At 36.8% G+C, this 16,089-nt stretch overlaps 1 protein-coding gene across 1 annotated transcript in view; it reads left to right on the top strand.

Moving 5' to 3' along the window:
• The window catches only part of ADAM9 (ADAM metallopeptidase domain 9), a 96,394-nt gene that overhangs the window by 42,046 nt on the left and 38,259 nt on the right, over positions 1–16,089 (top strand). The window contains exons 12-13 of the mRNA XM_005698844.3: positions 7,824–7,995; positions 14,801–14,893. Coding sequence (XP_005698901.1) covers positions 7,824–7,995; positions 14,801–14,893 — 265 coding nt within the window. The remainder of the gene's footprint in view (positions 1–7,823; positions 7,996–14,800; positions 14,894–16,089) is intronic.

The following is a 16,089-nucleotide window of genomic DNA, read 5'->3' as shown; positions in this document are numbered from 1 at the left end:
CTCCCTGTGCTATACACTAGGTCTTTGTTGTTTACCTGTGTTATATATAATAGTGTGTATATGTTAATTCCAAATTCCTAATTTATTCCTCCCCCTGCCTTTCCCCTTTGGTAACCATAAATTTGCGTTCTGTCTGTGAATCTGTTTCTGTTTTATAAATAAGTTCATTTGTATCATTTTTTTAGATTTCACACAGATGTGATATATTTGTCTCTCTCTGTCTAACTTACATCACTGAATGTGATAGTCTCTAGGTCCATCCATGTTGCAGCAAATGGCATTATTTCATTTTTTCTTATGGGCTCATGGAATTCTATTATATACATATATGCTGCTAAGTCACTTCAGTCGTGTCCAACTCTGCGACCCCATAGATGGCAGCCCACCAGGCTCCCCCGTCCCTGGGATTCTCCAGGCAAGAACACTGGAGTGTGCTGCCATTTCCTTCTCCAATGCATGAAAGTGAAAAGTCAAAGTGAAGTCGCTCAGTCATGTCTGACTCTTAGCGATCTCATGGACTGCAGCCCACCAGGCTCCTCCGTTCATGGGATTTTTCCAGGCAAGAGTACTGGAGTGGGGTGCCGTTGCCTTCTCCAATATACATATACACATACCACATAAATACACGTCACATCTTCTTTATCCATTTATCTGTTGGTGAGTATTTAGATTGCTTCTATGTCTTGGCTGTTGTAAATAGTGTTGCTATGAACATTGGAATGCAAGTATCTTTTCGAATTAAGAGTTTTTTCCAGATATACATCCAGGAGTGGGATTGATTGCAGGATCATATGGGAGCTCTATTTTTAGGTTTTTAAGGAATCCTCACATTGTTTTTCATAATGGTTGCACGAATTTACATTCCCATCAGCAGTATAAGAGAGTTTCTTTTTGTTCACACCCTCTCCAGTGTTTATTATTTGTAGGCTTTTTAATGATTGCCATTCTGACTGGTATGACTCATTGTAGTTTTGATTTGTATCTCTCTAATATTTAGTAATATAGCATCTTTCCATGTGCCTGTTGGTGATCTGTGTGTCTTCTTTGGAGAAATATCTATTTAAGTCCTCTGCTCATTTTTTGATTAGGCAGTTTTTTTAAAAATGTTAACCTATATGGGCTCTTTGCATGTTTTGGAAAGTAATCCTTTGTTGGTTGCATCATTTGCAAATATTTTCTTCCAGTCTGTAGGTTGTCTTTTTGTTTTGTTTATGGAATCCTTTGCTGTGCAGAAACTTTAAAGTTTATTAAGTCCCACTTTTGTTTATTTTTTGTTTTTAATTCCATAACCCTAGAAGAGGAATCCAAAAAATATTGCTGTAATTTATGTCAACAAGTGTTCTGTTCTGTTTTCCACTAAGAGTATCTGGTGTAATAGTATCTGGTTTTACATTTAGGTTTTTAATCCATTTTGACTTTATTTTTGGTGTTAGAGAATGTTCTAATTTCATTCTTTTACATATAGCTGTCTAGTTTTTCCAGCACCATTTATTGAAAAGACTATCTTTTATCCATTGTATATTCTTGCCTCCTTTATCATACATTAATTGACCATAACTGTGTGGGCTTATTTTTGTGACTTTCTATCCTCTTCCACTGATCTATATGTCTGTTTTTTTGTCAGTACCATACTGTTTTGATGACTGTAGCCTTGTAGCATAGTCTGAAGCCAGGGTGTGTGATTCCTCCAGCTCTATCCTTCTTTCTCAAGATTGTTTTGGCTATTTGGGGTCTTTGTGTTTTCATACAAATTAAATTTTTTTTTTTGTTCCAGTTCTGTGAAAAATCATTTGATAGGAATTGCATTGAATCTGTAGATTGCTTTGGGGAGTATGGTCATTTTTAACAATACTGATTCTTCCAATCCAAGAACGTGTTATATCTTTCCATTTGTTTGTGTCATCTTCAATTTCTTTCATCAGTGTCTTATTTTCAGGGTACAGGTCTTTTGCCTTTTTAGGTAGACTTATTCCTAGATATTTTATTGTTTTTGATGAGATGGTAAGTGAGATTGTTCACTTAATTTCACTTTCTGATATTTTGTTGTTAGTGTATAGAAATGCAACAGATTTATGTGCATTGATTTTTGTATCTAGCAACTTTACCAAATTCATTGATGAGCTCTTGTAATTTTCTGGTAGTGTCTTTAGGATTTTCTGTTTATAGAATCATGTCATCTGCAAAGAGTTTTACTTCTTTTTCAATTTGAATTCCTTTTGCTTCTTTTTCTTCTCTGATTGCTATGGCTAGGATTTCCAAAACTATGTTGAATGAAAGTGGTGAGAGTGGTCATCCTTGTTTTGTTCCTGAGCTTACAGAAAATGCTTTCAACTTTTCACTATTGGGATGTTAGCTGTGGACTTATCATAATATGGCCTTTATTATGTTGAAATATATTCCCTCTTTGCCCACTCTCTGAAGAGTTTTTGTCATAAATGGATATTGAATTTTATCAAAAGCTTTTCCTGCATCTATGGAGATGATCATATGGTTTTTATTCTTCAATTTGTTAATGTGCTGTGTGACCCATTTAAAAAAATTGGGTCATCTGTATTTTTGTGGGAGAGCTGGATTTGTCATGAATACAAATCATGTATTTGTATTCCTCAGGGTATGCTGACAGCTATCACCTCGGTAGGGGATGGGACTGGAGATGGGGGTTCTGGAGCTAGAGCTGGGTATTTATTTGATGGCACTTCCTCTCTGCTCAGTGGCCAATATTGCCTTATTGGAGGTGGGGTTTGGTCCCAAGTTGCCAGAGTACAAGCTCTGAGGGTTGGGTCTTAGCCTGCTCTGTTCCCTTTACATGTGTGGTATCCCCCTCTCAGTACCAGTACCCTCTCCCCAGAGGGGAGTAGTATTTGGGCAAGAGGGGCTGGTGTGGACGCTTGGCATGGGTCTGGGCATGAGCTGTGGCAATCCAACCACAGAAAGAGATTCACAAACAAAGGCAGTTCTGTTTCTTTCCTAATTTGTATGTCTTTCATTTCCTTTTTTATTGCATTAGACAGGACTATCAATTTTGCCTGATACTAATCTACCTTCCACAGATGTTCTTTTTTGGTTAACAGTATATATTTTCTATTCCTTTACTTTGAACTTTTCTTTATTCTTATGTTTTAGATATATCCTTCTAAACAACCTACATTTAGGTTTTTTTTTAATAAACCAGCCTGGAAATATTTGTCTCTTAATTGAATCATTTAATCTGCTTATATTTAATATGATTACTAATGTACTGTATTATGCAAATGTAGATGCCATTGATTATGATACCCTTACAGCATACCACTTAGAATGAAAAATGCCAATTAAATTAATACAAATTGTAAGATGAATTCAGAGTGTTTTAAATGTTTAAAGAATATATTTTAGAAAAACACATCAAATTTGCTGTGTTAATGACTGTGGATTTGTTCCCTGCCCAAATTTTCAAGCTTCTCATTTTTGTCTCTGACCAAAGCATGCAGAGATTTTCTTTTTGGGTGGTTATTGTTTGATAATTCTAGTATCTGGAGACTTTATTGAGTTTATCTGTTTTTTTTCTCATAGTGTCTTCATTTTTTTAATAGTTTTCGTAATATCTTGTGTCTTCATGTTATGTTTTGATAATGCATTAGACATTGTATTTGAACAGGTTTTTGTAAGAATAATTTGAGAAGTAAGATTATGTTATCCTTAGTGTATTAAATCTCCTTTTTGAGGACAGATATCCCACCTTCTACTTCCTATGCTATTTAGTGAACATTAGTTGACTGTTAGAAGTTAGGCCTTAAAAATCTTTTTTATTTAAAAAATTTTAAAATATATTTTTATTTTATGTTGGAATACAGTTATCTAACATAGGGCTTTATTTTTGATGCTAGAATTTTCCCAGATAATCAGTTGAAGCCACCTCTGTTTAAAAGGTAGATAATCTAACTTTGTAATGTAATTTTTATATTTAAGATATTTGAGGGACCTGGTAGTATTCTCCTTACACTGTTCTTAGATGCCTGGTTGTATGAGTGGTGATCTTCCTGGGAGGTGTCTTTCCTAGAGACAGGTCTTTCTTAACTCTGCCCTTCAGTATTATCAGAAAGCCTCCATAATCAGAGTGCTCTTTTTTTTTTTAAATTAAAGAAAATTTGTTTTTTTCTGTCCACACTGTGTGACATTTGAGATCTTAGTTTCCTGACCAGGGATCAGACCATGTCCCCTGCATTGGAAATGCAAAGTCTTAACCACTAGACTGACAGGGAAGTCTCCAGATTGCTCTGGAAAAAAAAAAATCTGAGTGCCATCACTTAGAATTCTTTCTTAGGACTTCCTGTTCCTAGGCTATGAGGATTAGGACGGTAATGGTGGAATTGTGTTCTGGTTTTTTCCAGATTAGTCATAGAGAGAATATTCTAAATGATAGTTGATTTTTGTGGGTCATATCCTGATAGACCACTTCCATCCCTTCTACCTTCTTTTGCATCAGTTTTATAAAACTCACCTCGATGTGACGGAAGAGATGTAGATATGCTTTAGATTAATATCTTAGTACCCAGAGGTGATAGATGGAGAGTAGGAATGCTTTAATTGGTATTCAAGCCAAGAAAAGAGGAAGCTCATCCTTCTTATTACTGTTGGTGATGGCCAAGGATGACTAGGGAAAAGAATATCTTTGTTTTATTATCCAAAGTGTTTATGAAGGCCAACATGGAGATGTTTGTTGTTATCTTGATTTACTAAACTGCATAAGAAGTGGTGAAGATTTTGTGATCCTTCTCAGTACTATAGTCAATTTCCTTGTATATGAAACAGATTCTTTTGTAGATTGCTTTAGAATCACACAAATAAAACATTGTTTCTATGAGAAAATGTGTCCCAAGGACTGAATAACAAGTTTATTTCAAGAATAATCTATTTAGAAGTGGTGCACTCTGTAGATTAAAATTAGGGACTCAAGTGTAGGAAATATACACGTCTGTGACTATTAGCTAATTAATATATTCTTACATTATTGAAGAATGTAAGAATATACGTTGTTGCAGGCACTTGTATTAACCATATAAAGAACAATAATAGGAAATAAAAATAATAAGAAATAAAAAAATGACTTTAAATTGAAGTCTTGCTTGTTTATCAGATAATTTTCTTATGCTCTAGTTAGACATTTCCGCTTGACATCCGTTAGACTCAAAATCTTGTTGCTTCTAAAACCTGCTCCACCCCCATCTTTTCTGTGTCAGTTAGTAATAATGCCTTCTTTCTAGTTGTTGCCTCCTGTGAGGTTTTCCTGCCTAGTATAGCCAACCTGGTGATCTTATTAAGACATAAATCAGATCATGTGTTTCTTGTTTCATGCTTTTCATTGTGTCACTCCCCTGCCTTATTTCACTCATTGTAAAATGTCAGATTCCTGCAATGGCCTCGTCCCACCTTTCTGATTGTACCCTCACTGCCTTAGTCCACACCAACTCTACTGGCTTCCTTATTTGATCCTTGAGCATAGCAGGCAGACTTCTCCCTTAGGGCTTTTGCACTTGCTATTTCTTCTCCCTCTAATGTTCTTCACCCCCAAAGCCAGTTTTCATTCAGTTGTCCCACTGTTTGAAGCACTTGTCCTGACAGCTCTTTGAAAAACTCTGCTCTGATCACTCTGCCCCCAACAAAGGTCACCCCCTTTACCTCCTCACCTTTTCCCCCAGCGGCATATATCTTCTAATGTATTATTGAATTTATTTATCCATTGTGTTTATAGTCTGTCTCACTCAGTAGAATGTCACCTTCACAGGGGTGGGGATTTAATTTTTGGTCTGCTTTGTTTACTGTTTTCTCCCTTTCACAAAGAAGAGTGTCTTGTACATAATAGATGTTCCACAAATATTTGTTGAAGGAACAGATATTGTTCAAAAGGACTCCTCCTCCTGACAATGTTCTTAAGCAGAGTAGCAAGAAAAAGAAGAATATGGAAAACAAGTGTTTTCATTATTGTGGGAAATCTTGTGCTAGGTCTTTACTTACTGTGTGACTGCTTTCCAGTCCTAAGAGCCAAGAGGCAGGACTGAATACTTCCTGGGAGGCTCTGGTCTGGTTAGCAAGGGAAGAGTTTTCCAAGAGGACAAGGTCTCCCAAGAAAGGATCTGTTTCTTTGATTCCCTGGATGTACAGAAGACATGGAATCAATAGAATGCCTTCTCAGTCGTTACCATGTAACACGGTTCTCTTCCCCACGGCTGCTTTTGGCACCATTGCTCAAACCAGTGAAAAGGAGATTCTTTTAGGGCACCAAATGCCTCTGATAAACTTTTAATATGACTTGGATTTCTCAAAGGTTCTTGTTATAGATGAGTGTGTTTCCCACTAGTGTTCAAAGTGAAAATAGCCAATGGGACTATCTGAAAATACTGTTATTGAATAAAACAATAACTAAAAGAACTCCAGCAACACATAGAAACATATTAAAATTGTATTTATATAAATATCACATGGGGCTTCCCTGGTGGCTCAGTGGAAAGAATCTGCCTGCAAACAGTGCAGGAGATGCAGGTTCAGTCCCTGGGTCGGGAAGATACCCTGGAGGAGGAAATAACAAGCCACTCCAGTATTCTTGCCTGGAAAGTCCATGGACAGAGGATTCTGGTGGGCTAGAGTCCATGGGCTTGCAAAAGAGTAAGACACAACTTAGTAACTAAACAGCAACAAAATAAATATATAGTTCAAATTGGACCATTTCTAGAAACCTGTCTAGTCTTCAGAGTATTAACTACAATTCTTAGGAATTACCATCAGAGGCAATTAAACCTCAAACTGTGGCTGACATTCTACGCCAGCGCCTGCTGCTTCTCTGTGACAGTGTGTGCCTCCTCACTGGGTGCTCACATTGTTGCCACATAGCTCCTGGTGTTACAAGGGGTGCGCAGGAATGTCATTCAGTGGAGTGATAAGAGGGTGGGGAAACAGAACTCGCTTTGCATTTTTGAAGGAACTTTTACTGTAGAAGATAAACTTAATTCTAGATAGGACTAGATAATTTTTGAGCAAACTCTGGGAGATAGTGAAGGACAGGGAAGCCCTGGAGTGCTGCAGTTCATGGGGTCAAATAGAGCTGGACACGACTTAGTGACTGAACAACAACAACAATTTTTGAGGTCTCTTCTGCTGATGAGATTTATGATTTTGTATTTTCTGTATCTTCTGCCATTTTATTTATTTATTTTGGTCACACTACATAGCTTGCAGGATCTTAGTTCCCTCACCAGGGATTGAAACTGAGCACTCGACAGTGAAAGTGTTAAGTGCAAGCGTTAAGTCCTAAACACTGGACTTTCAGGGAATTTCATCTGCCATTTTATTTACTTCTATTTTTGCAAGTAGTCAGTTTCTTTCTTTTTTATAATTTTTATTTATTTGTTTATTTTTGGCTGCGCTGGGTCCTTGTTGTTGTGGGGGATTTTCTCTGGTTGTAGTGAGCAAGGCCTACTCTCTAGTTCCAGTGCATACTCTTCTCATTGAGGTGGCTTCTCTTGTTGTGGAGCACGAGCTTTAAGGCCTGCGGGCCTCATTAGTTCTGGCACATGGGCTCGGCAGTTTCGGCCTCCTGGTACTAGAGCACAGGCTCAGTGGTTGTGGTACACAGGCTTAGTTGCTCCATAGTATGTGGGATCTTCTCAGATCAGGGATCGAACCTGTGTCCGGTGCATCGGCAGACAGATTCTTTACCACAGAGCCACCAGGGAAGCCCCCCTCTGCCATTTTAAATATTCACTTCCTGTTGGTTGAAGACATGACTTAAGATTTTCAAAGTGTTTAATTGCTATGACTTAAGATCTTTTTCTTTGTGTTTATTACAGAGGTTCCAAAAACTTCAGTTCTTGCAGTGCAGATGACTTTGAGAAGTTAACTTTAAATAAAGGTGGAAACTGCCTTCTCAATATTCCAAAGCGTGATGAAGCCTACAGTGCTCCTTCCTGTGGTAATAGGTTGGTGGATCCCGGGGAAGAATGTGACTGTGGGACGCCAAAGGTCAGTTTAACATGTGATGTTCACTTTGCAGAGTTACCTTGGGATTTGCAAAACATAAAATAGCTCACTTTGCATGACTCTAGCATAGTTTGGATAAACTCCAGGAGTTGGTGATGGACAGGGAGGCCTGGCGTGCTGTGATTCATAGGGTTGTAAAGAGTCAGACATGACTGAGCGACTGAACTGAACTGAGTATAAGAGGTAAAGTAAAATTTAGTGGCAAAATGAAGATTGGTATTTTGCTTGTGGGACTATGTTCCTGGGGCGTTGATTATCCCTTCCTTCCTAGAACATAACCAATGGTGTCATCTGTTCTGGTGTCCAGGAAAGTACCGTGTTTATTTTTCTATTTTTGCTACCTTCTGCCATTTCTGTTATGGTTATTGAGTCATTTATTTATTTTAAAGAACAGCTCAGTTTTTCACTTGGCTCTTTACTTGTAAGTGTTCACTATTCTGTCACTGTCAGAAACAAGTTATTTAGTTGACCTCATTTCAATAATAAATTGAAGCTGACCCATTCTGCAGAATTCTTGGTTAACAGAGTTCTTGCTATTCAAGTTAGCATTCTCCCTCTGTTAATTAACCTTCAGTTCACCTGCTGCTGTCTGGCTTTCTCATACCTGTTAACCACACCTAGAGCCATAAGTCTGGACCCATCTTTATTATTAGCATTCTGCATCTCAACCATTTTCCTGTCAAAATGGCCTACTTAACACCACCTAGACAAGGCTTAGGAGGAAAACAATTTTTAATTACATTTAAAAAATTAAAAAATTTAAATTTAAAGGAGTTGGTTCAGTTGTATGTAAACGTTACTATATTCTCAATTTTTTCCACAAGTGGAATTTCTTTTTCCTTGCCTGATCACACAGTGCCTGGCTTTTGCCAGAAGACTTCACATTCTAGAAAGGCAGTATGTTTTTCTTTGTGTGTTCTGTTTTATTTTGGGGCCATGCTGCATGGCATGCAGGATCTTAGTTCCCTGACCAGGAATCAAACCTGGGCCCTTGGTAGTAAAAGCACAGGGTCCTGACCTCTAGACTGCCAAGGAATTCCCAGGCAGTATGTATTTTATGATGAAATTGTGATGGGCCGTCATTGCACTATTCCTGCATGTTAGCAACCTCTCCTTTATGTTTTACATGGTACAATCCTCTCAGTAACCTTTGGAGATTCATTATTTCTTTATACTCTCATTTTCAAGTGAGGAAAATACAGGCTAACGAGGTTATGTTTAATTTCTAAATTAATGTTACACTGTTAGGATGACTAAGCTCTTCTTTCCAGGCATTCTCCTTAATTATTTTATATGTTTTGATTTCTCCTGTTTACTTCATTATCAAACTAACTGAAATAGTCTGTATTTGCTTCTTGAACTTTTGTACTACAAATTACTCTAGAAAAAAGTACCTCTTCCCATTCAAATATCACAGTTATTTTTCTTGGTATTGAAATTTCAAATAGTAAGCACAAGCAAAATTCCCTTCATACTTTTATTTCTTCCATATATTTTTTTAACTTCCTTCTGCTGTGGTAATTATTCTTATAAGTTTAGTGTGTTTCTCTATAGATTTTATTCTGTGTTTATAGTCTTATGTACAGTATGTATATTTGTATCATAGTTGGGTTTGTTTTAGGATTTTATTTTTTTTACATAAATAAAGTCTGACTTAGTATGTTATATATAATTTTTTTCTATTAATATATCCTGGAGATTTTTTTCCATGTCATTGTTATTTGGACATAATCCTTTGATCTGTTGACTAATATTTCAGTATAAGGAATATATTATGATTTATTTTACCATACAATTATTAAAGACAGTCACTCACTGTAGTTAGTATTGTTTTTTTGTAGTGAACAGTATATCCTTGTATATCCCCTGTGTATGTGTGTGTATGTTCATATATATATATATACACACACACACAGAAGTTTAAGATAATTATATAAAGGTAGAATTATTGAATTGAAAAGCATGTGTTTTTTATTTTATTAGAGACTATCAAGTTTCCTGGAAGAAGGGTGTGTCAGTTTGTACTTTTGTCAAAAGAATGTCATGGCATTTAGTGTGCCCCGCCCTCCCCCCCCATAATTTTGTAACTGATCAAGGTACACATTTTACTCCTATTTCAAGATTTTCATCATATAGCCCCTCTATGTTCTATTATTTTTTCCTAGCATTTTTGTAATTTAATTTTTTATATAAGCTCTATAATTGGTGGGGGGGTGTCATGTGGAGAGTGAGCTACAAAACCATTTAAAATGGTACTTTCACCATAAACAAAATTCCTGTATACATAGTCTGTTTCCTGATTCTCTTTTCTTTTATGAAGCCATCTGTCTGTCTTACATAGTATTTTTGAAAAAAAATTAACAACTTTACTGAAGTATAATTGAATACAAGGTAAAAAAAAAAACACCCCAGATTCGGACTTAGATAAGAAAAGGCTTTATTCAGAAGAAAGACTGTTAACAACAGGAATATGCTGATCTCAGAAATCTGGAAGCATCTCAAAATCAAACAAAAAGAGTTTTCTTTTACAGGGTAAAGCTGGGGCAAATGTAGATAAGCAGAATCTTTTACGGGGAAGGTGGATAAGCAGGGGCAAATGCCCAGTGAGTTCTCATAGGAAGTTGTCCTGTGGTCTGGTGATTTCCAGGAGAAGCTGATAAGGGGTGGGGATACTTGCCCTCAAGTACTTGTTGTGCAGACAAGTAGAGTTTGAGGGTCTACAGGAAAGAAAGAAGCCTCACTAAAGTTTGGTCAAGACAAAGCAAGAGTAAGAAACAGGCAATTATGAACACTTGTCAACAATGAACTGCACCTGTTTAAAACACAGAAGTTCTTTTTAAAAATTATTATTATCATTTTTTATCTTTATTTTGATTTTCTTGTCATACTGCATGGCATGTGGAATCTCAGTTTCCTGACCAGGGATGGAACCCATGCTACCTGTGTTGAAAGTCTTAACTACTGGACCTCCAGGAAAGTCTCCCTTAAAACATTTATTATTGCTGTTATTTTTATTTATTTTTATTATTTTATTTGTTCTGATTTTTAAATTTGTTAAAGTTTTTCTTTCTCTTTTTGCCACACTGCATGGCATGTGGACTCGTTTCTTAACCAGGGATCAAACCCACACGCCCTGCAGTGGAAACAGAGTCTTAACCACTGGACTGCCTGGGAAGTCTCAACTAAAAGTACTAAAGCATACGAGTTAAGCTTTGATACCTGTTTTCATATGTGAAACTGTCACCACAATCAAGATAATGCACATATCATCATCTCAGAAAGTTCTTTGTGACGCTTGGCACCCCTTATTATTTCCCAGTCCTCCTTATGCCATCACTGATCTACTATCACTGTACTACTGATATTGCTGTCATTAGTGTGCGTTTCCTAGAATTTCATGTAAATGGAATGATTCTTTTTTATCTAGGTTCATTCACTCAGCATAGTTATTTTGAGATTCATCCTAGTTGAATGCTACTGTGTCAGTGGTTCATTCCTTTTTATTGTTGCTCATCATTGAGTAGTATGGAGATACTGTTGATAGGTATTTGGGTTGTTTCCACACCAAAAGCTGCTGTGAACATTCACGGTCAAGTCTTTATATGGGATTTATGTTTTCACTTCTCTTGGGTAAATACCTTGGAGTGAAATGACTGGGACATATGGTGGGTGTGTATTTGACTTTCCAAGGAACTTTCAAACTGTTTTCCAGAGTGGTTTTCCCATTTCACATTCTTGCAATCAGTGTACCTGAGTTCTGGTTCTTTTTAAGTCATTTCTTCCACCTCATATGGTCAGTCTTTTCAATTTTGGCTTTTCTGTTAGATGTGAAGTGGTGCCTTATTGAGGTTTTAATTTCCTTTTCCCTGATGACTAGTGATGTTGAAGATGTTTTCATGTGCTTATTTGCCATCTCTATCTCTTTTTTGATGACATGTCTCTTATAAACTCCTTCCTGCCTTTAAAAATTGGGTTGTTTTCTCATTATTGAATTTTGAGAGTACTTCTTACATTCTAGATAACAAATACTTAATCAGATATATGATTTGCAAGTATATTCTCCCATTCTTTTCTTTTAAGTACTTTAACAGTATCTTTTGATGAGTAAAAGTTTTATATTTTGATGAAGCCAGTTTGTGCCTAATGGGTTGTGCTTTTGGTGTTGTATCTAAGAAATCTTTGCCTAATCCAAGATTGCAAATGTTTTATCCTGGAAGCTTTATCATTTTAGGTTATGTACTTATTTAGGTTTATGATCTATTTTGACTGATTTTCTTTGTATGGTGCATGGTTTTAGATAATTTTCCAAATTTTCAGATTTTTATTATGAAATAATTCCAAACTGACAGAATGTTGCAAAAACAGTCTGACGAGTCCTATGTATTTTTCACCCACTTTCCCACAAAGGATGACAAATTGTGTAGTGATAGAGCCAGTCCTCTTGCCTGGAAAATCCCATGGATGGAGGAGCCTGGTGGGCCGTGGTCCATGGGGTCGCTAGGAGTCGGACACGACTGAGTGACTTCACTTTCACTTTTCACTTTCACACATACGAGAAGGAAATGGCAACCCACTCCAGTGTTCTTGCCTGGAGAATCCCAGGGACGGGGGAGTCTGGTGGGCTACCATCTATGGGGTCGCACAGAGTCAGACACGACTGAAGTGACTTAGCAGCAGCAGCCTGCCATATAGAGACTTATGTAACCACCACCTCAATTAAAATACAGAACTATTCCATCAACACAAAAGGACTCCCTCCTGCTACCTCACTGTAATCACATCCACCCTGACTCTGGCCCTTATCCCTGCCCCTGGCTTCCATCTGTGGTTTTGCCATTTCAGTAATGTTTGTCACTGCAGTAATAATGGAATCATACAACATACAACTCTTCTCACTAAGCATAATGCTTTTGAGGTCAGTCTATATTGTTGTTTCATTACTTTTTATTGGGGAGTAACAGTCCATTGTATGAATGTTACTTCAGATATTTGGAATGATGTTTAGGCTGGTATTTCCACTAGCACAAAGGGCCTATCTGAAGTTTGTTAAACTATTCATCCATTAAAAGACATCTAGCTTCTTTCTAGTATTTTGCTATTATGAATAAAGCTTCCATGAATTATATTCTATTCTTTATCATCAGAGAATTAAAGGAAAATATGGTTTTCATGAGTAAAGAGATGAATCTCATCAGAGAAATGTATAATAGAGAACCAAATGGAAATTATAGAACTTACCAAAAAGTTTAATAAGTGAGATTCATGGATATAATTAACAGCAGAGTAAGATGGCAGAAAAAGAGTCAATGAACATAAAGTAGAACAAAAGAAATAATCCACATCTAAAGGAAAAAGAGAAAAGATTAAAAAAAAATGAACAGAATATCAGGGACATGTAAGCAATATCAGCTAGCTTAATGGAATTATAAGTGGAATCTCAAGAGGAGAGGAAGAAGGAGAGAAGAAAAGTATTCAAAGAAGTAATGGCTGAAAATTTCCCATATTTAACAGAAAACATTGAGTTACAATTCCAAAACACTAAGTAAAGCCAAATCAGAATCATTACAAAGAATGATTGTGGGTACATTATAATCAAAGTGCTGAGATAAACAGAAAATAAGGCAAGAAGTCAGAAGAAAATCTGAAACAAATAGATCAATAGTGGCTGATTTTGGGGCCAGAATACAATAGAACAGCAGATTTATGGTTGTGAAAGGAAAAAAACCCATCATCCTAGAATTCTGTAACATAGGAAAATAAATATTCGTCAATAATTAAAGCTTATTTCCCCTACCTCCTTCTTGTCTCCTTGTCCTCCTCCTCCTTTCTCCTTCCTTTCACAAACAATTCAGACCTCAAGACATTAGTTTCAGCACAGGAGAGTAGCTGTGTCTGGGTGAGAGGTTAGAGGGTGGGAATGGAGAGCCATGGTGGCCCTAAGTGGGGTGAGAAAAGTCAAGCAGTATAATGTCGACATGGGTAAAAACCTACCCTGCAGAGAAGTCAGACCCTGAGCATGAAGAGAAGTGCATTTATGGATGCTTAATTTCCTGTGGAAATTGGAGAAGGAACGGGCTACCCACTCCAGTATTCTAATCTGGAGAATTCCATGGCCCATATAGTCCATGGGGTCGCAAAGAGTTAGACACGACTGAGTGACTTTCACAATTTCTTGTGATCATTAAACTACTGTTATAGACTGAATGTTTGTGTTCCCCAAATCCATGTGTTGAAACCCTAACCCCCAAGTATATCTGTATTTGGAGAAGGGACCTCCAGGAAAGTAATTAAGATTAAATGAGGTCATAAGGGTGGGTCTTGATCTGATAGGATTAATGTTCTTATGAAAAAGAGCTTGCTTGCTCCTGTCTCTTGACACATGCTCTGAAGAAAGGCCATATGAGCATACAGCGAGGAGGCATCTGTCTGCAAGCCAGGATGAGAGTCTGTGCCATAAACTGAATTGGCTAGGACTTTGATCTTGGGTCTCTAGCCTCCAGAGCTGTGACATAATAAATTTCTTTTGTTTAAGCCATTAGTCTATGGTATCTTGTTCTGGTAATCCCAGCAGACTAAGACACATACTCTCAGTCCTTTGAAATATGTTGAGACCTAGATAATAGCGGAAGAGTCTCTGGTAAATTCAGAAGGATACTAAGTGACTGTCTCCAGGGAGTACCTCTTACAGCCAGGTTAGAAAGAAGCATAGGTTGAAAGGAAGAATTTTGTTAACGAGCCTTGATGGCAATAATTTCTTTCTTTATTGACAGTCATTTTCTCTTCTCAGGAATGTGAATCGGACCCTTGCTGTGAAGGAAAGACCTGTAAACTTAAATCATTTGCTGAATGTGCATATGGTGCCTGTTGTCAAGACTGTCGGGTAGGGAATTCTTCCCTATTTGGGGAAAAAAAAAAAATAGGAAAAGGAAAAATGTGCCTGTATCAAAATTGGGTTTCTCTGATTTGTAAGAGAGCGCTATTTTTATTACATGAATAGATGGAAAATTTTATGATACTTGTTTGCAGTTTTATATCATCTTCTTTTATGGCAAATAGTCTAAAGAGATTTTTTTTTCTGATTTATGAGTGACCTATGTTTTTCATTAGAAATTCAATAATAGAAAGTTGACCCTGAAAGACTATCATTTTACCCCCTTCATTTAGCCATTGTTGATAATTTATTAATTTAGTCACTTTTTCCAATGTAAATATGAATATGTGTGTGTGTGTAAGTGGATAAACATGGATATACATATTTTTACTATGTCCTTTTTTCAGTAATATACTATTGATTTCTTCCATTCATTTAGTTCTATAGGTTTATATAGTTAGTGTTCCTTTATATGGCTGTACCATAATTTCTTTATCTGGTCAACTAATGATGGACATTTAGATTGCTTCCAATTTTTGCTTATAAGTAGAATTGCTGGAGTATGCATGTGAACACTTTGATACACGTTCCTATACTGTCTACAGATGTGCCAGTCTGTATTTGCCAGTGTAATCAATGCACTGATAACTGTGCAGTGTACAGTACTGATTATACCATATAATCATTATTCTTGTTTTCTCTTACTAACATGTCTTCCTTGGTGGCTCAGACGGTAAAGAGTCTGCTTGCAATGTAGGAGACCCAGGTTCGATCCTAAAGTTGGGAAGATCCCCTGGAGAAGGAAATGGCAACCCTCTCCAGTATTCTTGCCTGGAGAATCCCATGGACAGAGGAGCCTGGTGGGCTACAGTCCATGGGGTTACAAAGAGGTAGACACAATTCGGCGACTAACATTTTGACTTCACTTATTAACATTTGTTGTTAGCCAGTGTTATAATCCAGGTTAGTTTGATAGGTGTAAAGTGCTTTTTATCTTCGTTTAATTTGCATTTCTTTTGGTCATCTAAGATGCTCTGCTTTTTTCATTTTCCATATTTCATGACTTTTATAAATTGCCTGTTACTGGCCTTTGTTCACTGTTCTATTGGGTTATTTAATCTTCTGTTTTTGTTAAACCTTCTTATAGATATAAATACTGTGGTTTCAGATTTGGTTAATTTGTGGGAATTTTCCTGATATTCCTG

The sequence above is a fragment of the Capra hircus genome, chromosome 27 (assembly GCF_001704415.2).
Source record: "Capra hircus breed San Clemente chromosome 27, ASM170441v1, whole genome shotgun sequence".
In the NCBI taxonomy this organism is placed as follows: domain Eukaryota; kingdom Metazoa; phylum Chordata; class Mammalia; order Artiodactyla; family Bovidae; genus Capra; species Capra hircus.
The sequence above is the reverse complement of the archived record's forward strand: the minus strand, read 5'-3'. Positions and strand labels throughout refer to the sequence as shown.